The sequence below is a fragment of the Manis pentadactyla genome, chromosome 14 (assembly GCF_030020395.1).
Source record: "Manis pentadactyla isolate mManPen7 chromosome 14, mManPen7.hap1, whole genome shotgun sequence".
Taxonomy (NCBI): Eukaryota; Metazoa; Chordata; class Mammalia; order Pholidota; family Manidae; genus Manis; species Manis pentadactyla.
The window spans coordinates 73,440,670-73,462,719 of NC_080032.1; the positions used below are offsets into that span (position 1 = coordinate 73,440,670).

The 22,050-nt window shown below is 38.6% G+C and overlaps 1 protein-coding gene and 1 long non-coding RNA gene across 6 annotated transcripts; both read left to right on the forward strand.

Annotated features, from left to right (window-relative positions):
• Positions 1–350: 350 nt before the first annotated feature.
• On the forward strand, positions 351–21,442 carry MGST1 (microsomal glutathione S-transferase 1). Of its 5 annotated transcripts, none has more exons than XM_036908813.2 (4): positions 351–534; positions 4,457–4,597; positions 6,421–6,515; positions 14,925–15,530. In XM_036908813.2, the coding sequence occupies exons 2-4, from the start codon at positions 4,472–4,474 to the stop codon at positions 15,169–15,171; spliced, it is 468 nt and encodes a 155-aa protein (XP_036764708.2). In that variant the 5' UTR covers positions 351–534; positions 4,457–4,471; the 3' UTR covers positions 15,172–15,530. The 5 variants fall into 5 exon arrangements, with proteins under 5 accessions (XP_036764708.2, XP_057348592.1, XP_036764719.2 ...); XM_057492609.1 differs by lacking the exon at positions 351–534 and adding an exon at positions 565–760; XM_036908824.2 differs by lacking the exon at positions 351–534 and adding an exon at positions 845–992.
• LOC130680886 (uncharacterized) lies at positions 18,222–20,619 on the forward strand. The gene is made up of 3 exons (XR_008993913.1): positions 18,222–18,468; positions 18,564–20,260; positions 20,292–20,619. It is a non-coding gene; the product is annotated as an uncharacterized LOC130680886 (long non-coding RNA).
• Positions 21,443–22,050: the final 608 nt, after the last annotated feature.

The following is a 22,050-nucleotide window of genomic DNA, read 5'->3' on the forward strand; positions in this document are numbered from 1 at the left end:
CAAACGTTCATTACCAAACGTTCTATTTTGTCCAGCACAGGTGCAGGGAAAGTGAAGTTCAAGGCAGAGAATTTTATCAATGACTTCAAATCAGTCTTTTTTTCTAGAGATTTAAAGGTACTATAAAGCTTTAATGCTTTCAAAATTCAACATGACGATCTTTGTAAAGGGTTTCCAGCTAAATAAAAGCGAACTAACTGCCTTTCCTCGCCGGCCCACTTCCCGACGGCCGGGACGGCGTTCACAGCGTCCTGGGCAGTTGCCAAGGTCCCGCCCCGCCCACCGAGGGGAGCCGCCGGCCCCCCTGTGCAGGGTTCGGAGGGAAACGGTAGGCGGCGGTGCCTCCACGAGGGGACGATCAGAAGATTAAGGGGAGGAGCGAGGCCAGGCCGAGAGGCGCTCTTTAAACGCTCTAGAAGATCATTCGGAAATTGGCCACGGGCAGCGCAGGCCGTGTCCCGCCCGCCCGCCGACAGTCCCCGCTGCGCCCGGCGCCCGCTCGGATTCGCAGCCTTCCGCCCGCTCGGATTCGCAGTACGTGCCGGGGAGCGTTCGTGGAAGCCAAGGGGATGGAGAGGGTGGCGCGCGGGGCGGAGAGAGCCCCTCGGCCTGTGCAGTTAGAGGCCGCCGCCATCCTGCGGCTTCTTTGCACCATTTAGCTGCTCAACCTGAGCTTTGCAAGCTGGTGTCCTGGTAGGAAAGTTGTCCGGTTCTCGTCCGACTCCAGGAGTGAAACCTGAGAGATTAAGTCTTCTCATGTGTAAGTGGTGAAACACTTACTTTTTATTCTCAAGCCAAAGTAGCACCTGCGTTTGAAAGGGCCCCCTTGAAGTTTTGGCGAACAGGGAGTAGATGCAAGATGTAGTAATGTAGCAAGTTGCTGCAGCTTAAGCAGCTCGTTGTAAAATCCTGCCGCGGTTCTGATTTCATGGACAAACTGGCCTCGTAGCTCGGGAAAGATGGGTTTTGCTCCTCCAGGGTCACTTTGATAGGTAAGGCGAACATCAGCAAGTTTAAAATAATTAATAATAATGATGATAATAAAGTGCAGGAGGACATGATTTAAATCCTGTGACGTTGTAATGGCATTCTAGCCAGTTGACTGGAAAGCTAAGGAGCAGGCGCTCTGGGAGGTTTCCAGCCCCCCAGTCCAGAGGAGGGTGCCGTGTGGAAAGAGTAGAGGAGAAGGGAACCCTCATTTGGGAGTTAAGACCTCAGAGATTATTGCTAATGCTGGGCTGGGGTGCTGGAGGGACCCATACATGCCAGTCTTCTATCTTCTGTTCCTTTACAAATAGTCCCAAGGCCTTTTGGTAGTCTGAGCACCACTTTTATTTTCTCCTTTTCTCTTTGCCTGCTTTCTCTCCAATGGGGCTGCATGGCCCAAGGGAATTTCCCCAGGCCCTCAAGCCTGGAAATGTCCCCAGCTCAAGCCTGGAAGCCCGTCAAGCCTTCTCAGGGCCCTAGCCTGCTGTGAATACCAAGCTAGACACGTTTTGCAGTCCCTGGGCACCTACTATCCTGGGAGCCACAGCATTTTACTGCCGCCACAGGGGCTCCGAAGCATAGGAGGACCCATCTGGAATCACCTCAACATGGTCAGGAAATTCTAGAACTGATAAACAGCAACAAGACCGTTGAATTATCTATCCATTTTTTTCCCCATGGGTAGCATTCTTTTGGTATCAGAAGTTAAAAAATGGCAGAGTCATGGTCCTGTGGATGTGTGCCAGATTTTGTGTGTTTTGCAATATTGGTGTCAAGAGGTCACTGTGAATAAGGGAAGAGAACTTTGTTCTTTTTGGCCAATGGCCTGTAAAGATAAAAGGAATATTCCTCAGTTGAGAGATGAAAACCCAACCGTCATAGATACGATGGAGATGGGAGGAACAGGAGAGGAAGGGGATTGACAGAGCAAGGCCCCAGGAGACCAGAGCAGGGAGGGGTTCTCAGGCGGATGGTGGATAGCCCATGAGTTAGACACTTGGGAGAATGGGGTTCCAGTCTCGGACCCTCCACTGAATTTGGGTCATATTACTCACTCTACCTCTCTGGACCTCAGTTTCCCTGTATGTTAAAAGCAGAGACAAATATCACACTTGCTCTGACTACCTTAGAGTTTTCCAGATGAAGATCACGTGAAAGCTTTCTGAAAATTAAAATGGTATCCTCAGTGCCAAGAACAGCACCAAAGAAGGAATTTATTTATTTACCAAATACTTATAGAGCACTTACCAGGTCCCAGTGGTTTTCTGAGCTCTTCCCACTTTACTCATTTAATGCTCACAAGAATCCTGCAAGGTGGGAAGCATTATTAACTGCATTATAGGTTAGATAAGTAGATTTCAGAGAAGTTAAATCAGCTAGTAAGTGACAGTCGAGCAAGATCCACTCAGACTCCAGCCTAGTTCTGGAGACTAACACCCTGCTCTTTGTCCCCTCAAAGGCAGCCACCTCCACATTAGAGGACAGAGCCCTGCTCTGTCACGAGAAAGGTGCTGTCTATCATGTCACTCGATGATGAACAATAAAAAGGAAAATACGCTGTGCAGATAATTTTCACCCTTGTGATGATTTATTTCCTATAATGCAATAACCAAGTTTCACATTTTGCTGTACTTAGTTTTCTTAGATTATTTTCCCCTCATTTCTAGAATATGCAAGCCACCTAACATTTTACCCTCCTAATCATTATGACTACCATACTGTTTTTCTCACTTCTGGAGATCTTTCTTGGTAAAAAGCTTTAAGTAGTTTTGTCTTTACTGCAGTGCCCTGCCATGATGCAGGCTCAAGGAGGCTTATCGACTAATCCGTTTTGAAAAACAAAGTCTCGATCAGAATCACCTTATTCTGTGCTATAAATGATTTCCATTTCTTAATGTCTTAGCCTTACTAACACTTGGGTGTGCTGGCAGTGGAAGGTGAGAGGTAGTTGAAAGACCAGTAGGGTGTGATATCAGAGGCCTCCCAAAGCCACACACTTGAGTTAAGCCACATTCTTGGTGATCAAGAAACTCTCTTTTTGGGAAGTGTACATTGAATGTGTTGTTCACATTTCAAGAAAAATCCTCCCATTGCCTGTTTCCTCCAACTGCTGACATCTTTCTATTCTTTCCCACCAATAGTCCTGGAAGGCTTCCATTTTTTTCCTCGCTCTTTCAGTAACAGTTTTCACCAAGAGAAAACTCATCTCTGGACTTTTATTCCATTGCTAAATAAATTTCATTTTGGAGACATCGTAGAGACCTACAGAACTGTTTTCATTTAAAATTATTGTGAAATAGCAACACTTCCTATTTGATAAACTTGTCTTAATTAATTTTTTTTTAAATTAACATTCCTGCTGTGTTTCTTCAGATCTCTGTCCAGAGGCGCAGGACTTAGGGATCCTTTATTAAGCTAATTACTTTCCATGAGCTTTAAAGATAGTACATTTTATTTATGACTTTCACTCCCAATACTGGGACAGGAGCAGAAACATCAAACGGTGCTAAAAATATTATCTGGCACTGAGAACTTATCTAATATTCTGTGTTTTCAAGACTACTGACTTGTGGAGGTGGAGTAATTTGTTGGATGCATTTTGCTTTGTTTTTTTCTAACTGGAACATATAGTTTCTATTTGCTTAAACCCAAAGAGTATATTTTTTAGCCTATCCTGTAAAAAAGGGGCTTTGCTTTCTTTATCTGAAAATGGGAATAATAATACCTACCTCATAGCATAATTGGAAGAGGAGAGGACAGGAGACAATAGATGGAAGGGGTGCCAGTAATGCCAGCCACAGAGGAGGCATTCAGTCAGTGTTAGCTGAATCAGAATTAAGCAGTTTGCGGACTCTCGAAGGAGACAGTGCAGTGGGGTTAGTGTACTGTTGTTAAGGTCAGAGACCTGGGTTTGTCATCTTGCTTGGCTGTTTAATATCTCTGATTCCCATTTCTTCATCTGCAACATGGATATGATCCAGAGGATTACAATATATATGGTAGTTAGGATTACCTACAACAATGTGCCTAAAGTACGCGTGGCACAGTTGGATACATAGTAAGCTCTTATAAAATTTAATATATATGTACATGCATGTGAATTTCATGGTACTACTATGTGCATAGAGTCCAACTGGCGGTTTATGTTAATGCAAAAATATGATTTTAGTCTATCTGTGTATCACTTTGTCTATTTATTTTTGCTTGTAATACCATCTACATTTTCACTGTCACCCTTTACTTATTTGGTCTTCAAATTTAATGTTATAGTACTAGAAAAAACATAATACTGTTTATCTTGAAATTCAAAAAAAACAAAATGATTATTTCTCCTGCAAATAATGCAAGGTATTTTTAAGAACTGTATGGTTAATGCTGCAATATCAGCACACCAAGGGACCTTTATATTATTTTGTGGTATTTATGTCTACTCCTTCCTATCTTGTCTAAAATCTTTTTATGATTCCAGACCAAAATTGAAAAAATGGTTGACCACATGGAGCTCATGCAAAATGAAGTATTCTTGGCCTTTGCTTCCTATGCAACTATTGTTCTTTCAAAAATGATGTTTTTGAGTTTTGTAACCGGGTTCTATAGAATTACCAGAAAGGTAAGTCATTTGGAGGCAATTTTTCTTTTAAGAGTTAAAATTCTGGAATGTAATTTTCTTAATTTACTTTTTTTTTTTCATAAAGCCTGATGGCACATTATTTAGTGCTGCAAATGAAGTATGCAGTGATTTGGTAGAGAGAAATCTCATGTATTTCTGGAACAAGTGCTTTCACCAGAAACTAGTGAATTTTTTTTTTTTTTTAATATGGCTTTTGCCTTTTGTCATGCTACTTAGCATATGAGATTTCTGGAGTATCAGAGTTTTCAAGGAAACTTTTTGTGATTTTTAAAGTTAATTTTGCCTGCTGGAGTTGAGAAAATAGTCATTTTTTTCAGACAGCTAACTGGTGTTTGCATCTGTATTGCAGGTCAAGGATGTGCCTTTGGGACAGAATTAAAGTTATTGTTATTATCAGTAGTCTTCTACACCTCGGACAAAGCATTTGAATTTTGTGTAGTTCTGACTTCCTCAAGGGGATAATATTTCTACCCCGCATTATAAGAATGATTTTTTTGCTTTAAACCGGAAGCTTGGGACAGTGGTAGCAAGTTTCTGAAGCATATATGCTCAAGCAGGACTGATGACACAGTGAGGCGGGTAGAGCAGAGCTACCTGGACAAAGTTAAATGAATTTCTTCGGTGTCCCCCCTGTGCTGATTCAACCTCTTCTTTCTGGAAACCACCTGTTTCCCTCTTAGTCCCTGTCCTGAGGTTTTGTGCTCCAGAACTTTGCTTTTATCTAGAGGACACAGTCCTCCCCAAGGTATTTCTTTGTTACGGTCCTGAAGTTAATTCCTTCGCATTTTAATGGGGACATACACTAAAATGTTTAAGTCTCTTAATGGGGCAACGTGTCAGAGCATCACGCAGTGAAGTGGCTATGTACCATCAGGACCACACTGTCCTCTAGAAATACAGTGGCACCAAGAATACAGAAATATACCCTGTCTTATAAGAAAAGGAGAAAAGGATTTGAATTTGTGGAGTGCCAGTGTTAGCTGCCAGGTCATGGAATCATTTTACAGAATCAGTAGCGTGTTCATGTGAGATGAGCATTAGTCTCCCATTTTACAGATGAGAAGCTGAAAGTAAGAGAGGTTAAACAGCTTATCCAAGGTTACACACCAAGAAAGGGTGAGGTGAGATTCCAGTTCACATTGGTTTAAACTCAAATCTCATGTACTTTCCATTGTAATATATGCATTTACTTATTTGAACTATATTTATTGAACATCTAGTGGGAGCCAGTCACTTATTTAGGGACGAGAGAGACCTACCTGACCTCAAGAGCTGATACTGAATTACATCCCTTCCCATCACTTCTCTTTAACATCTTTATCTGAAATAAGTGCTCATGTCCCAGTAAGAAAAAAATATTGTAATAGTTATGAGATTTCTAAGCTTAAATTAAGGCTAATTTTGCAGTTCATGTTTTTCTTTATTATAAATGATTAAACAGTGGAACATACTTAAATATTTTTAAAATGCATATTTGAAGCTTCAAGGGATGGGGAAATCATTTCAAACAGCATAGTAATTGCAGGAAGGAATACGTGAACTTGTGTCCTAGAATGCGTATTTGGTATTTATAGGAATACAATTCAACTTCTTATATTTCACTGTATTATTCAACCCCAAGTTTTAACTAGTTGAGAAAAAGCATCTTAACATATATTAACAACGTACAAAATACATATCTGCCCCTCAGTCTTTCATGCTCTGTGCCTATTCTCTAACATCCTTAGAAAATTGATTTATAGCTCATAGAAGCCATTTTATTTGGTATTTGAAGTAAGTTTGTTTTTTGGTATTTGGAACAGGCTTTTGCTAACCCAGAAGACTGTATAAGCTTTGGCAAAGGAGAAGAGGCCAAGAAGTACCTTCGGACAGACAACAGAGTGGAACGTGCACGAAGGTAGACAAAAGCACTGTCTCCTGAAATTATTTGCTTGATCAAAGAACTTTGGTCAAGAGTTCAGTTAGGATACTTTTGTCTCGAAGAAGAAAAGTCAGTTATCTCACCTAATCCACATAATTATAGAGAATTAGGGATCTAGAAAACTCCAAACATTACTGCAATCATATATAGTGCCAATTTTGCTATATTTTTTATATGTATTTTGTTGGGGTTCATGTATAGGGATATGTCTTTATTCCATATAGGGATATAGCAAAAGTAATGGCAGGTAAAATAAGGATGGTAGATTCTTGGAGTTGAGGAACTAGGTATTTTTGCATAAGATTCAAAATGTGAATGTGGAAAATCCCTCTTCCTTCTTTCTCTGTCTTTTGTAGATATTATGTGTAATGTACTGAGAATTCAATGAGCAATGAAAAGCAATAGAAAGAAGATACCATCTGCACAGTTTTCTAATAGTACGATTAATATACTTATTTTGAAAGCACACTGAATTCTAGTTCTGGAAGCTTATTTGTTAATCCTTGTCAGAAAGTCACAGAAATTGCAAACATTTTTTTCACCTATACTGAAGTATTGTTGACAAATACAATTATAAGACATTGAAAGTGTATACCATCGTGACTGATAACACTTGTATATTGTGAAAAGATTCCACCATTGAGTTAATTAACACATCTATTACCTCACATATTTACCCCTCCCTCATTTTTGGTGAGAACATTTTTCTACTCTTCTTAGCAGATTTCAATGATACAATAAATCGCTATCAATTATAGTCACCATATTATGCTTTAGATTTCCAGACCTTATTTACCTTATAACTGAAAGTTTATACCTTTTTGCCAGCCTTTCCTTATTTTCCCCGCCCCCCCCGCCCCCTGGCCCCTACTTTTCTATGGCACCTGTTTCTGTAAGTTTGATTTTTTTCTCTTTTTTTAGATTCCACACATAAGTGATACCATACAATATTTGTCCTTCTCTGTCTGGCTTATCATACTTAGCATAATGTCCTCAGTTTCATCCATGGGTAGCAAATGGCAGGATTTCCTCTTTTTTAAGGCTGCATAATGTTCCAATGTGTGTGTGTGTGTGTTTTACTTTTAAGTCCATTCATCCATACATTGGTCGACACTTAAGTTGTTTCCATAACTTCACTATTGTGAATAATGCCGCAGTGAACATGGAAGTACAGCTGTCTCTTTGGGATAACCATTTAATTTATTATTATTATCATCATTATTATTATTATTATTATGCTATGTAGTTGTATGTATTCCTTGTGTATTTTGGCTATTAACCCATTATCAGATATGTGGTTTGCAAATATTTTCTACCATTTTGTAGGTTGCCTTTCCATTTTGTTGATGGTTTCTTTGCCAACTAGCTTTTTGGTTTGCTGGAGTCCCACTTGTTTATTTTGGCTTTTGTTGTTTTTGCTTTTATTATCAAATCTGAAAACTCATTGCCAAGACTAAAGTCAAGGAGCTCACCTTCTAACTTGTCTTCTAGGAATTTTATGGTTTTAGGTCTTACATTCAAGTCTTTAATCAATTTTAAGTTGATTTTTATTGTGATAGGGTCCAGTTTCCTTTTTTGGCATGTGGAAATCCAGTTTTCCCAAAAACTATACTTCCCCATTGTATATTCTTAGCTGTTCTGTCAAAAATTAATTGACTGTAAAAGTATGGGTTTATTTCTGGGTTTTCTATTCTGTTCCATTGATCTATGTGTCTGCTTTATAATTTGAAATCAGGAAGTGTGATACCTCCTGCTTTGTTCTTATTTCTCAAGATTGCTTTGGATATTCAGGGTCTTTTGTGGTTTGATATAACTTTTAGTATTGTCTTTTCTATTTCCTAAAAAAAAACTGTTATTGAGGTTTTAAGAGGGAGTACATTGACCCTGTAGATTGCTTTGGGTAATACGGATATTTTAACAATATTAGTTCTTCTAATCTTTAAGTGCAGAATATCTTTCCATTTATTTGTGTTTCTTTCATCAGTGTCTTACAGTTTTCAGTGTATAGATCTTTTATTTCCTTGATTAATTTATTCTTAAGTGTATTTGATGCCATTGTAAATGGAATAGTTTTTTAATTTCTATTTCTAATAGTTTATTGTTAGTGTGTAAAAATGCAATTGACTTTTATAGATTGATTTTGTATTTTGAAACTATTTTGAATTCATTGTAAAAATTTTTTGGTAGAATTAGAGTTTCTGACATAATATGACATCTGCAAATAGAGACTACTTTAATTCATCTTTCCCAATTTGGATGACTTTTATTTATTTTTCTTGATTAATCCTGTGGCTGGAACTTCCAGTACGTGTTGAATAAAAATGGTGAGAGTGGGTATCCTTGTATTGTTCCTGATCTTAGATGAAAAACTTTTAGCTTTTTACTGTTGAGTGTGATGTTAGCTATGGACTTGCCATATATGGCCCTTATTATGTTGATGTATATTCCTTCTATATCCCATTTGTTGAGAGTTTTTATCATGAGAGGATTTTGAATTTTGTTAAATGCTTTTTGTACATCTTTTGAGATGATCATAAAATTTTAATCTTTCATTTTGTAAATGTGCTGTATCACATTGATTTGCAAATGTCGAACCACCCTTGAATCCCTAGAATAAATCTCATTTGATAATGGTGTATTATCCTTTTAATCCTTTCATTAAACTTTTTAATATAGTTTGCTAATATTTTGTCAGTATTTTTGCATCTGTGTTCACCAGGGATATAAGCCTGTAGTTTTCTTTTCTTTTAGTGTCCTAGTCTGACTTTGGCATCAGGGTAATGTTGACTTTTGTGAAATGAATTTGGAAGTGATCCCCCCTTTTCTATTTTTTGCAAGAGTTTAAAAAAGATTGGCATTAATTCTTCCTAGATATTTGGTAGAATTCACCAGTGGAGCCATCTGGTTTTGGATTTCTTTGTTTTTGGTTACTGATTTAATCTCTTTCTAAGGGGATACTGGGATTTGGGTGCTTTGCCTGTTCCCTCTGTACTAGGCCCAGGTATATAGTTGCAGGGAGTGGGGTTTTCCTGTGCCCAGTAAGAACCTCTTCTTTTTTTGCTACTGTTCTGTGGGACTTGTGAATGTGAACCCCATTGGCCGTCAGAGCCAGATAATCTGGGAACCTGTGTCTTGGGTAGCAAGTTGCAAAAGTTGGGGCACCAGAAGTGTGTACAAGCTTACTGCAGAGATATACTGGCAACTTGGTGTGAGTTAGAACAAGTGGGTGAGTAACATGTCTGCCAGATTCCCTAATCTCTGATATCACAGCCAACCCCTAGATGCATTCTGAACTAGAAGTGTAACCCTCAGGTAGTAGCTTTTAAAGGAAGCAGAAGGGCTCCTTTTAGAGAAAGACTGGAAGATGGATGCTTTTGCCTGCTCCCTGTCCACTGGGGTTGGCTGCAGTGAGGGCTTGCACTTGAGAACTGCTTCTTCGCTGTATTCCTGTGGCACTTGGTAGCACTGTTTGATATCGTGGCCAGGTGATCCAGGTACTCATCCCTTGGGTGGCAGTGAAAAGTTGGGACTCAAATGTATATACATACAAGCTCCTTTCAGGGAGATACAGCCAACTTTGAATGGGCTACAGGGACATAGTAGGGAAGTTGTGTGCCAGTTTCCCAAATCTCCGAGCTTCTCAGCCAGTTTCTAGATGTGTGCTAAGGTAGAAGTCTGATGCTCAGGTTGCAGCTTTCAAAGTATGCAAATGCATACCTTTCAGGAAAAGACTAGGAGATAGGCAATTTTGTCTGCTCCCTCTATGCTGAACCCTGAGGAGATAGCCACAGCAAGCCTCTATTGCATCCATTAACAACTCCTCTTTGGTTTGCTACAGTCTTGTGGGTCTTGGGAATGCTATCCTCATTGACTTTGGAGATCTATCCCTTGAGTGGGAGTCTTAGATGTAGGGATAGTAAATGTAGGGTCCAAACCCTTTGCTCCTCAGGGAAAAGCTTGACGTTGGGTGCACCCTCCTGAGTATATGGCACTGTGCTGGGAATGGGATTTATGGCAAGATTGTGTCTCAGTCTTGCCTACCTATTTAAATATGGGTATTTTCTCATTTGCTCAATGAATAGGAGTTGCTCAGCTAGTTTCTGGATTTCTTTCAGAGGTAATTTCTCTGTGTGTATTATGTAGTTGGTGTATCTTTGAGAGGAGGGGAGTTCAGGGCCCTCCTATGTCACTATCTTGGTTTGACATACTTCCCTTGCAAAATTTTTCATATTGAGATTCCATTAACATTTCATTAGTTACCTTTATCTAACATGTGAAACATGAAAGTTGTATACCATCTTCTCATCTAGTATTTTCTAATGCTCATCCAAACTGTGGTACAAATCTAGGCACATTTCAAAGAATAAGTAAAAGTATATGTAATTAAAGAACCAGCAAAGAGTTTTCATAGCCATACATAAACATGCAGGTATTTAGTTTGGTGATTAAGCTTGGAAACATCATGGGTATATTTGACTATACTTCTTCAATTTGATAGGTATGAATAGATAGTAAAATGAAGACTAAAAGAAAATAATTTTACTTCTCTAATTCACGTATCAGCTGGAGTCTCTAATCTCTTTAGGATCTAGATTATATTTGCATTATCACTTTTTTTTATACCCTGTGAAGGTCTGAAGCCCCTCTCAAGATTTCTGTAGATTTTCTTATGTTATACAGTCTCAAGATTAACTCTCTATCTGGGTCCCTACACTTGTGCATGTTTCCATATTCTGCATTTTGTTAGGTGGATGAAAACTTGGCCCTTTCCTTAACTCTCTCAACAAATCAACTAAAAACAAGTAGATAAAAATAGACAACTAAATGGAGGTGCAGGCACATTTCAAGTTGAATGCTGGTCAGTACTCATACGTGTTCTTCAGCATCCTCTCCCTGGGGAAGTTGTCCTGTGCCATCTTCACCTAAGTAATACCCAGCATTACACCTCTCCCCCATGTACTCTGCTGCTTTTCCAGTACTGAAATTAAATCCAGATTTTTTGCTTTTGCAAAAAAGTTTAACCCCAGGTTATTAACAAACAATGTTTCTCTTCTAAAAGGAAGTCTTATTAGATAGAATCTAAGTTTAATTTGTGCTTCACTTTATTATATGAAGTCTTAAAAATGAATTATGTCAAGAATACGGATCTAAAATATTGTCCAAGCAAAGAATCAAGATGAAAATTTCAAGCAGTATCAGACTAAAATGAGTATTATGGTAAAAAAAGAATAAAAATTAGAAAAGTGAGAAAAGCTTTGTGAAGTCACCAAAACCATTAGAGTCATTATAAAAGCAGTTTAAAACTTTGTCTTTACCTTTCACTGCATCCGCTGTAGAGCAGTTAATCACATGCACGATGCTAATCGTGAGCCTATACACATACCATTACCCAGGACTTGAAAGTAATAATAGTTAGACCCTCAGTGGAATTAGCAAGTTTGAAAAGAAGATTTAAGTCTCGTGTGTAAAGGCTTCACAGAAGATATTTTATTCCGATATTTTTTTAGATTACTCCCCACTCTCCCTTCCCGCCCTTTTCTTCCATGCTTCTCATCTTCCCACCCCTAACTCCCAATCCCATAGGGTTGTATTTCTAGGGGAGAAAGCCATTATCTAAGCTGATCTTCTAGTCAGGCCATGATCAACAAATACATTTCAGTAAGAACATTTGACCTTCATTCTGAAAGGAGTCAGTGTCCTTGGGAAGTGCCGTGACTGTGTGCACAGCTCCCCCTGGCGATCAGACACAAGGTGTCCAGCCTCCGGTTGTATTTTTTGAGACCTTATGGGTCCCATAAAAATTTTTCCAATAGCAACTCACTTTTAGAGATACTTTACAGAGAAAGAGTTTCCAGAACAGTCCTTTCCATTTTTAACCTTGACTTTTTCATAAAAGAATTTATGTCCAAAGGTCAAGATAAGCAGCCTCAAGTAAGTTATTTGTGTTCTGGGAAGACAGAAATCAGTGATGATTAACAAACATTTTACATATTAATTAATTTGATCCTATCTCATCTTAAGTTTTAGAAAGAACTCAGGACCATATACAACCTTCAATACAACAAGATAAAAAAGAAAGTTGAAGGTAATCAAGGCAGCTGGGGAATAAAGACAACCACTCTAAAGAAAAAGAAGGAAAGCTTGGGTTTTGTATTTAGGGAAAGGAGAGACATTTCGAATATACTACCTTCAGAGGGAGAGAATGCCCTTCACTGAGGCTGTCCACTGGACACTCTCTGGGGATTCTGTCCAGGGACTGAAGCATGGGCTGGGCATTGAGCTAGATCACTTCTCTTCTGGTCCCAGTGCACAAACAAGCATTTACTGAGGGATCAACAACTCTCTCAACAAATCAACTAAAAACAAGTAGATAAAAATAGACAAACAAATGGAGGTGCAGGCACATTTCAGGTTGAATGCTGGTCAGTACTCTTACGTGTTCTTGAGATCTTTTACGTTTGAACAGAGAAAGGCTGTTCTTGTATCTTTTACGTTTGAACAGAGAAAGGCTGTAGGGAAGGGCGATACTGAAGTATAGCAGGTGCTCATGGGGAGAGCTGGGTAAGTACCTGCCTAGGTCAGGGCCAGAAAGGGACAGGAAGCATCTAACGTGGCATAAATTAGCAGCAAGTATGTGGGTATGTTGAAAACAGGCCTTTACTAGGACAGTAAGGAGTGATTTCTATGAGAATATTTTGAGGACTGGGATAGCGAATTGAAGAAGAGAAATAAGACAGAGAGGGAGAAGCCAGAAAAAATGGAGGTCCCAATAAGTTCAGAGGATGCTCTGCCCCTGAACTTCCTTCCCTCTACCCCCACTGAAGCTTGTCACCTCTTACTCTCCATGCCTTTCTTCTCTGTTTTAGAAATGCGTTCAATTTGCCCTTCACTTAAGATAGGCTTAGTGGGCATTGCTTTCCACAGGTCTCCCGTTTAAAGACTGCTCCCCAATTTTAAAACACCTGTCCTTTTAGAATGTTGTGTAGGGGAAAACTAATGTTTAAGACAGGAGATGAAGCTGTATCTGTGGTCCAGCAGGAGAATTCAGAATAAATACTCTTGATGTGATTGGTGAAGCTGGTCTTTCTTTGGTAGAAACTAATATTCCTGCCCTTTCTTGCCCACCTTACACTCAGTAGCCCTTGGGTTGTTCCACAAAAGAAATGGGGCAGGAACACTCATGCCTTTCTGTCTGCTTTTATTCAGGATGAGGCAGTTCCTTACTTAAATCTTGCAAAACTGTTACTCACTAGGTGACTGTCACCTTCTCCATTTCTTCATGTTGTCTTTTGTCAGGAAATCTTAAGAGATAATCTACAGAAAACACAAGAAAAGAAAGGAGGGCAGGTTAAGGGTGATCTAGAGCAGGCAGCACGGAACAATTACATTTTTTGCTAAAAGCAAAGAGAGTAACATAAAGCAAATATTTTTCATTTTGAAATATGTATTCCATAGCTTTTGAGCTTTATGAGAACCCCGATTTTGAGTCTAGATTCTAAAGCAATTTTTAATTCTGGAGACTTAAGCAGAAACATCAGATTTTAAAATAAAGCACTTTGAGAAAATAGCAGGTCAATAATAGATGTGCCTTGTATTCACAGTCCCAGCCAGAGAAATTCAAGCAGCTGTGAACTGGCAGAAAACATGTGGCCAAACCATGCTTTTTGTTTTCTTCTAGCTGTTAAATAAAGAGGAAATTTAGGAAATGTATCTTTCTCTCTGTTGTCTATCATTTTTGTGTATACTTTGTTCCCTCACTTAGCTAATTCCTTTTTTAATTTGAGGATAGGCTTAGGATAAAGTTTTACCTATATGTGAAAGTCTAGTAATATATTCTGTTATTTGAATATGGAGAGCATGAGATTCTTTAGATTAAATTGGTAAATTAATTCTTGGTAACCTAATGGTTTGGAGGAATGGGCAAGGATTGTCTCAGTAACCATTTTTTAGACTGGAAGTGAGGGAGGCATCATAGAAAAGATCATAAGATCATAACCAAAAGGATTTTCTTTCTTTGGGAAGAAGAGTTTTTAATAAGAAGCAACTTAAAGTGCTATACTGTGAGCCTCCAAAGAAAAAAATATCTCATATCTACAAAAATGAAGTTGGTTTTATTAATATGGATGCAGCTTGGTATTCTTGAAAGTGCAAAATATCTGTTACATGTTGAGATGCACTAAAAATAAAAAGAAACCAAAATACTGAGATATGCTAAATAACAGCCAAGTGGGTAAGGATTTTTGAGATTTGAGAGAAATGAAGTGAATCTTACTTTGCATTTTTAAGATCCATTAATGCTTATATTTGGTTTTAGAAGAGAGGGAAAAATAAATATGTTTCTGCTGATTTTGAAATCAATGTTTTACTAGTCATCTTTTTCCACAGAGCCCACCTGAATGACCTTGAGAATATTGTGCCGTTCCTTGGTATTGGCCTTCTATATTCCTTGAGTGGTCCAGACCTTTCCACAGCCCTCCTGCATTTCAGACTCTTTCTAGGCGCACGGATTTACCACACCATTGCGTATTTGATACCCCTTCCCCAGCCAAACCGTGTTTTGGCTTTTTACACTGGATGTGGAGTTACTCTTTCAATGGCTTACAGGTTGCTCAAGAGCAAATTGTACCTGTGAGAAGAATTATACAACGCACCACCCAGTTATTTTCTAAGAATTCTATACTTCCAATTTACTATGAATACTTTTTTAGATTTTTTTAAGTGGGAGGGGAGCATAGACAGTACAATGGGGAAAATCTAGTCTGGATGTTAACATCACCAATATTCTTTATTTTTGTTTTAAATTTGTCCTAGAAATTTAACACAATTCTTGTCTTATTCTTACAGTATCTTGCTGGAAACTTGGGTTATAATGTGTAACATTCATTGAACATTTTATGTTCTAAATCTAGAAAAAGAGTGGAGGCATGTATGATAAACTTATATTTCAGTATTACTGAAGTGAGGATATGAAATAAAGGATTTAAAGAATAATTTCATTTGTTTTTATTTTCCAACTTGTATTTTCAAAAGCTGAAATCCTATGGAAAAGTGGAGAAGTATTATAACAAACTTTTATATGTCTTTCACCTGGATTTACCAGTCATTAGCCTTTCGTCATATTTCCTTTAGCTCTATCACTCGGTGTATTTTATGAACATTTTGGAAGAGGCAGATATCACGATACTTCACTCCAAAATACTTGAACATGCATCTCCTATGAGCAAGACAATCTCCAAATAACCACAATACCATTATCACACTCGAGATCCAACATTAATACAATAACAGTATTTACTATTTATAGTTCATATTTAAATCTCCCCAATTTTCCTAATAATTTATTATCCTTTAAAATTGCTTTATTTTCAATCCAGGAGTCAAACAAGGACCTCAGAAGCTATTGTTATATTTTCAATAAAATGGAAGAGTTCATTCATTTTCTTTTCTTTTTTTTTTTTTTTTTTATCCTTTATGACACTGGCATTTTTTCAGGAGTATAGGCTGCTGGTTTTAAAAATGGCCCTTAGTGTGGTTTTGGTTTGTATATGGTTCTCTCATTCTTAGATTCAGATTAAACTTTGTTGGTTATGTGTTTGTCCCCTGACAACGTATCAAAGGGCAGATGATGTCACTTTATCCATTATTGGTGATGTTAAATTTGATTAATTTAGTAGGTAGTATCAACCAGAGTTGTACATTGTAAAACTATCTTTTTATCTTTGTAATCATATGTGGGTGATAAATTGAGACTGCAGATCCTTTTCTCCTATCAACTTTTACCCAATGGCTTTAACGTCCAGTGATACTCAGCTTCGTTTCTATGTAAAAATACAAATATATAAACATAAAAATTCATAAAATATATATAAGTATACAAACACATAAATGCTTGTATAAATCCACACAAATTAGATTTGTTTTTGTCTTAAATGGGATTATTGACTTAAACCTTTACAATAAAGGATGGATTTAAAAAAAATATTTTTCTTGTACTTACCATCCAATTTATATCATTAATTTTTCTTTCTACTTCTTTATTAGTTTTAATTTTAAATACATATTTCTTAAATAGTGCTTTTAGCGGCTCTCAGATTGTTCATTTAGATTTACCACACATGGGAAAACTCATTAAGTAGTATTTTAGGTTTCATATTCCAAGCAACACTTAAATCCATAAACAAAACCTACTTGACATTGACAATGGAGAATTCTGTATATGCTTCTCTTTGCATCTTTTCCTAATGTTAAAAGCTTTGTGGTGTAATGGAAAAGACCTTGAAATTGAAGGATTGGATACACACACACACACACACACACACACACACAGACACACACACACACACACACACCCTGCACTTCCTCCTGTCCAGATTTGGGCAACCTATTTACCCTGTTTGATCTGTAACATATGTGAAGCTTATGAAGAAGGTACTTTCTAAACAACAAAGTATTCTCCATGTGTAAATTATTTCAGTCATCTCTCAATCCTGAAGACTCAGTCAGTTGAATTTTTCCTAGCTTCATGTGAGCTATTTGGTTAGCCATCATTACTGTCTGCCTCCCTGGAAATGTTTCTCAGAGAACAGCAGAGTGGGCTGTGGTTATTGTAATGACTACCCATTCAGCTACTAATATTTGATACCTATCACTAGACAATTGTCAGGATAAAAAAGATATTAAATTTTATATCCTCAGAGATATAACAACTATGTAGATGTGTAGAACACACTTAAAGAAAAATGAAGAAGTTTAGAGATTACCTGTTTCAATTTCCAAGTTTGAACAACAGCTGGAAAGATGATTTTAAGTGGCATTGAACTATATTTTCACACACAGGAAAAGCTGCAGATGTTGAGAGATTTATTAGTGAAACTGTTTTAATAGAAGAGGGAAGATAAAGGGGAAAAATATTTACTTTTCTACTTTCTCCTGAACCAAGGAACCCCAGCCGACCACAGATCCACCGGCTGGATCTTGTGTATGTGGTCAGTGACTCACCTGTGAGAGGCACAGTGGCGTCCATTCACACTGTCACCTAGGGAAGGTCTGATGGCTACGTTCATGTTCTGTCACTCAGTTAGAGCTCTTTGAAAGCCAGGATTGTGTTTTAGTTTTCTATAGGTATTCCCATTCACGTACATAGACATACACATAAACACTCACACAGTCAGTACCAGCACCATCACAGTACTACCCATTATGGATTCTTAGCGGTTAGGTATCATGTGACTTCTTCCAACTCACCGTCTCCCTTCACTCATGCTTTGCTCTCTCCTCACCTACCTTAAACCAACTCTATCATAAGTAAGTCAAGTTCCTTCTGCAGAAATCAGAAGACATTTATCTGTAATTCTTACAAAGGCATCATCTTGGACAGTGATGGGGGGTTTTGGCGGGTGGAGAGTACAGTGACTCTCAGATGGGGCTGGAGGGTGGAGCAGATTTTCTCAAAATCCCTACTGGAAAAGGATTGTATGTTGAATCTATATTGGGACATGAGCCCTATTATTTTTCACATATTACATGAAGTAATATGACATCTGTCTAAAGGTGGAGGCAGACTTATTTGGCTTGGCATGTTGAAGGATGGTGGTGGGACATGAGAATTTCATGTATGCCAAAGGCCTCTGGTTTGTGAAAGGTTGAGAAGCCTTACCTAATCAAATCCAAATGGATGACTTACTCTCTTAGGGTGTGGGTGTCATTAGGGCCTCAGAGGTAGACTCATAAGAAACCAAATACAAATGAGACTTGGAGTGTAAACCAGAATGGCAGGGAATTCATCAACATCAGTCTTGTAACTGTGCCATGGTCTGGTGGTCTGAATCCCAGGGATGCGTCCATTCTGCCCTTGTGGTCAAGCTGCCGTGGAAGCTAAGTGGTAATCAGAAAACCTCTGCTGATTTTGTCTGAGGCAGCACTGCCAGAGGTACCTACGTTGCTCCATCACCCCGTGCTCCACACATTGTCGGGAGGCTTGTGTGACCGAAGCATGCATGGTGAGCAGGGGTTTAGACCAAAGAGCGCTAGATCAGTCAAATGTTAAATAGTTTAAGACTAAAATAATCTGACATATTTTCAAGATAGAGATGCTCTCATGGATAGGATCAAAAATGCTCCTAATCCATTGGCCACAGCACCTCACATTCATCTCCCCACTTGGAACAGCCTTGGAAGTGGGTCTAGCAAGACCAAGTGCGATGGCGTGAGCCCCGCTCCCCCCAATCCAGGTGCTCAGAGAGGCACAGTCAGTGCTTATCTTTGTATTTCTCATTTTCTCATCTTCTTTTGCTGTGTGATCTCTCTCCTGACAGAAGCATCCTTCCTTTCACCACATTGAACACAAAGAGTCTACCCTTGGGTCTTATTAACCTGGAAACTAGAAACTTGGCTTGTCTATGCTGCATTCAGCTCTGACACGGACTAGCAAGGAAATTGCACAACCTCTGGCTCCTAGTCACTGGGGGACCTCAAGGAATGCCCAGGCACCACCTAACAGCCACCGTCCACTCTGACATCCAGTGATCCTAATGCCAGACATTTCTCCAGGCAGTGAAAGGAAGGGTCTTGGAGCTTCTGGTGCCCAAAGCATTAAACTTTTGTGCATAGAGACTCACATCTAGGGGATCCTGAATGGGTTTCATAAACCATTCACCTGAGGCTTCTACTTTATAAATACTGAGACATAAAATAGAAGGTTTTATTGAGTTACACAGCTACATCACACGGATTATTCTTGGAGGTGGTTGGTGAGAAGGGAGGCAATTTGCCTTGGGAGTCTCTACAGTCTATTTAGAAACAGCAGCACAGACATCCTATGATCATCTCCCCCCTGCTAGCTTGAAATGTCTGCCCTGTGGGAAGCTGATGTGTGTTCCTGCTATTGCTGGAAGCAGCCCCTCTACATTCATATCCTTCAGAGTACTTTATTCACTATATATCCTATGTAAACTGGTGGATTCGACAAGGAGGAGTTGTTGAAGGCAGACTACTGGGAAAGGGCCGTGTTGGATGGAATTTGGCACCAATCTTTCATACTTGACAGCTCAAGTACAAGATTGTGGATGAGCTATAGGACCTATGAGCCTCCTCCATCAGCAGGCGCAGGCCCTAAGTCACATGTAATTCAGAAAGCCATGACAGCCCTGTATAAAATGGGAGCAGTAAAATGGAGAGATAGGAGATGTGTGCAAGAGTAGGCCATTTAAGTTATTTCCTTTTACTGGAATTTTCAAAAATATGAACCAGGACAGTATACACCACAAGGAGATCTGCCTTAGCAATTTAAAGAAAATAATGCAAACTTTAAGCCAGAGTGACATGATTCTTAATAACTGAAAGCTAAGAGGAGAAGCAGTGGAAAGTTAGAAGCTGTCTAAAATTCTTTGTCTTTTAGCCTAAATTATACATATCTGTATTTCTCTGTGTACACAAAACCACCTAAAATAAAGAGAAAAGCAAAGAATTGAAGCAGTTTTGTATTGTGCATAGAACACAGGATTTGTAAACTCTACCTGAGGCTTAGCTTTGACACTCTATCTGCCTCAGATATTTAACCTCCTCAAGCCCCATCTTTAATTCTAATATGGCTTAATTAGTACTTTACCTGTTGTATGAATAATCTTTCACCACAATAATTCTTTGTAGTAATCATGCATGACTCAGTGGCGTTGCAGTGGGTTCTGGAGGGTTGAGCTGATATTGTCTGGGTTTGCTCAAGTGTCTGCTGTAAGCTACAGGTTGGCCAGGCAGTTTTGCCAGACTAATGTCTGGCTGTCTCATGTGTTTGGGGATTGGCTGGAGCTTGGATGATTCCAAATGATCTCAACCAAGATTACTGGAGCAACTCAACTCTATCCCATTGTATCTCATGCTCTAGGACAAGGCTCTGCAAACTATGGCTCATGGACCAAATCCAGACCATGGGCTGTTTTATAAATAGTGTTTGTTTTACTGGAACACAGTTGTGCTTATTTACTTTCATATTTTCTATGGCTATTCTCATGTCACACTTCGGAGTTGAGTAGTTGCAATAGAGACCATGTGGCCCACACACCAAAAATAGTTACTACCTGCTCTTTTACAGAAAAGTTTGCTGACTCTTGCTCCAGTGTGGTAGCCGGAGTGTGTTATCATGTCCATGGCAAAGAGCAAGAGAGGAAATGGAAATGTGTAAGTGCCTTTTCAGAATTCTGCATGACTCACAGATGCCAGCATGCTATTGGCCGAAGAAAGATGTATGTATGACTGAAGAAGTAAAGTGATAAAATAGCCTCAACCTCTTTGTGAGAAAACACACAAAGTCACATGGCACAGGAGCATGGATACATGGAAAGTCGAGAAATTTGGGCCATTTATGCAATCAGTCTACTGCACCTGCCCACTTTATGATGTTATGAGGTTCAGTTAGATACATGTAAAGGATCTTATAAACCCTACAACATTATGCAATTACAACAGCATTCATTCCAATGTGTCATCATTTTATCAGGTTAGTAGTAATCTGCTATGTACTCAGTATGAATAGCAGTGGTTATAACTACATAAAAAATGCAACACTGGGTATGTGAACTTGGTCTTATCTCTCTCATTTGCAATGTGCCACATTGGGAGACAGATGGGACAGGGAACAAATATTTGGATACCCTTATTGCCTCTGTCATCAAGTTGGTTCCCAAACTGTGCCCAGCCTGTTCTCTTGAAATTATAATCTGCACTCTGCTCCCAACGAAGTGTTTCACCAAAATTAATTTCTGACTATTGGTGTATTGAATGTAGAACAGACAATATTACTTGCTCAAATATGAAATTATTGTATTAGTATTTGCTGAAATAATTGTATATTGTCTTTCTATGGGTTGTACTAATCATGAAAATAAAAGTTATGCTAAATCCTTGTCTGAGCTACTAATCTATAAATTTGATAACTACTGGAATGTAATTTACTTTTTCTTTATAACTCATCTTTCATGACCATATAGAGCTCAGAACCAAGAATTGGTTCTGACCATAGTTTTGCCACTAATTTGCATGAGACACATAAGCAAATCACCTATTCTTGCTCTCTCCATTTTTTCACATTTAAAATAAAAAGACTAAATTAGAAAAATATTTGAAAAATCCTACAATTCTAAAAAATTCTATTTGTTCTGGAAGCAGGTGTGGGTCTCCTCTTGTTCCACTGATAAAATGTGAACAGCAAGATGTGGGAATAATTAGAGTAGACTGCTTGTAGACTCTATTAATGAGGTCAAAACTAAATTTGTGAGTTAAATAGCATTTTGTGGCTTAATGTCTTAGAATAATAATTAAATTAATTTTTCTCTGAATCACTGACATGATGTCACCAAAACCAAATGATCATTTGCTAATTTTCAGAAAAAAATTAGTAATTTATCACCATTTTGAGGTTTCCTTCTGTTGAATATTCTGTAGACATTGAACATACTGTTACTTGAGTCACAGTTAGTAATGACTGTGGGACAAATGGGATGAGAAGTAGGGGAAGTAG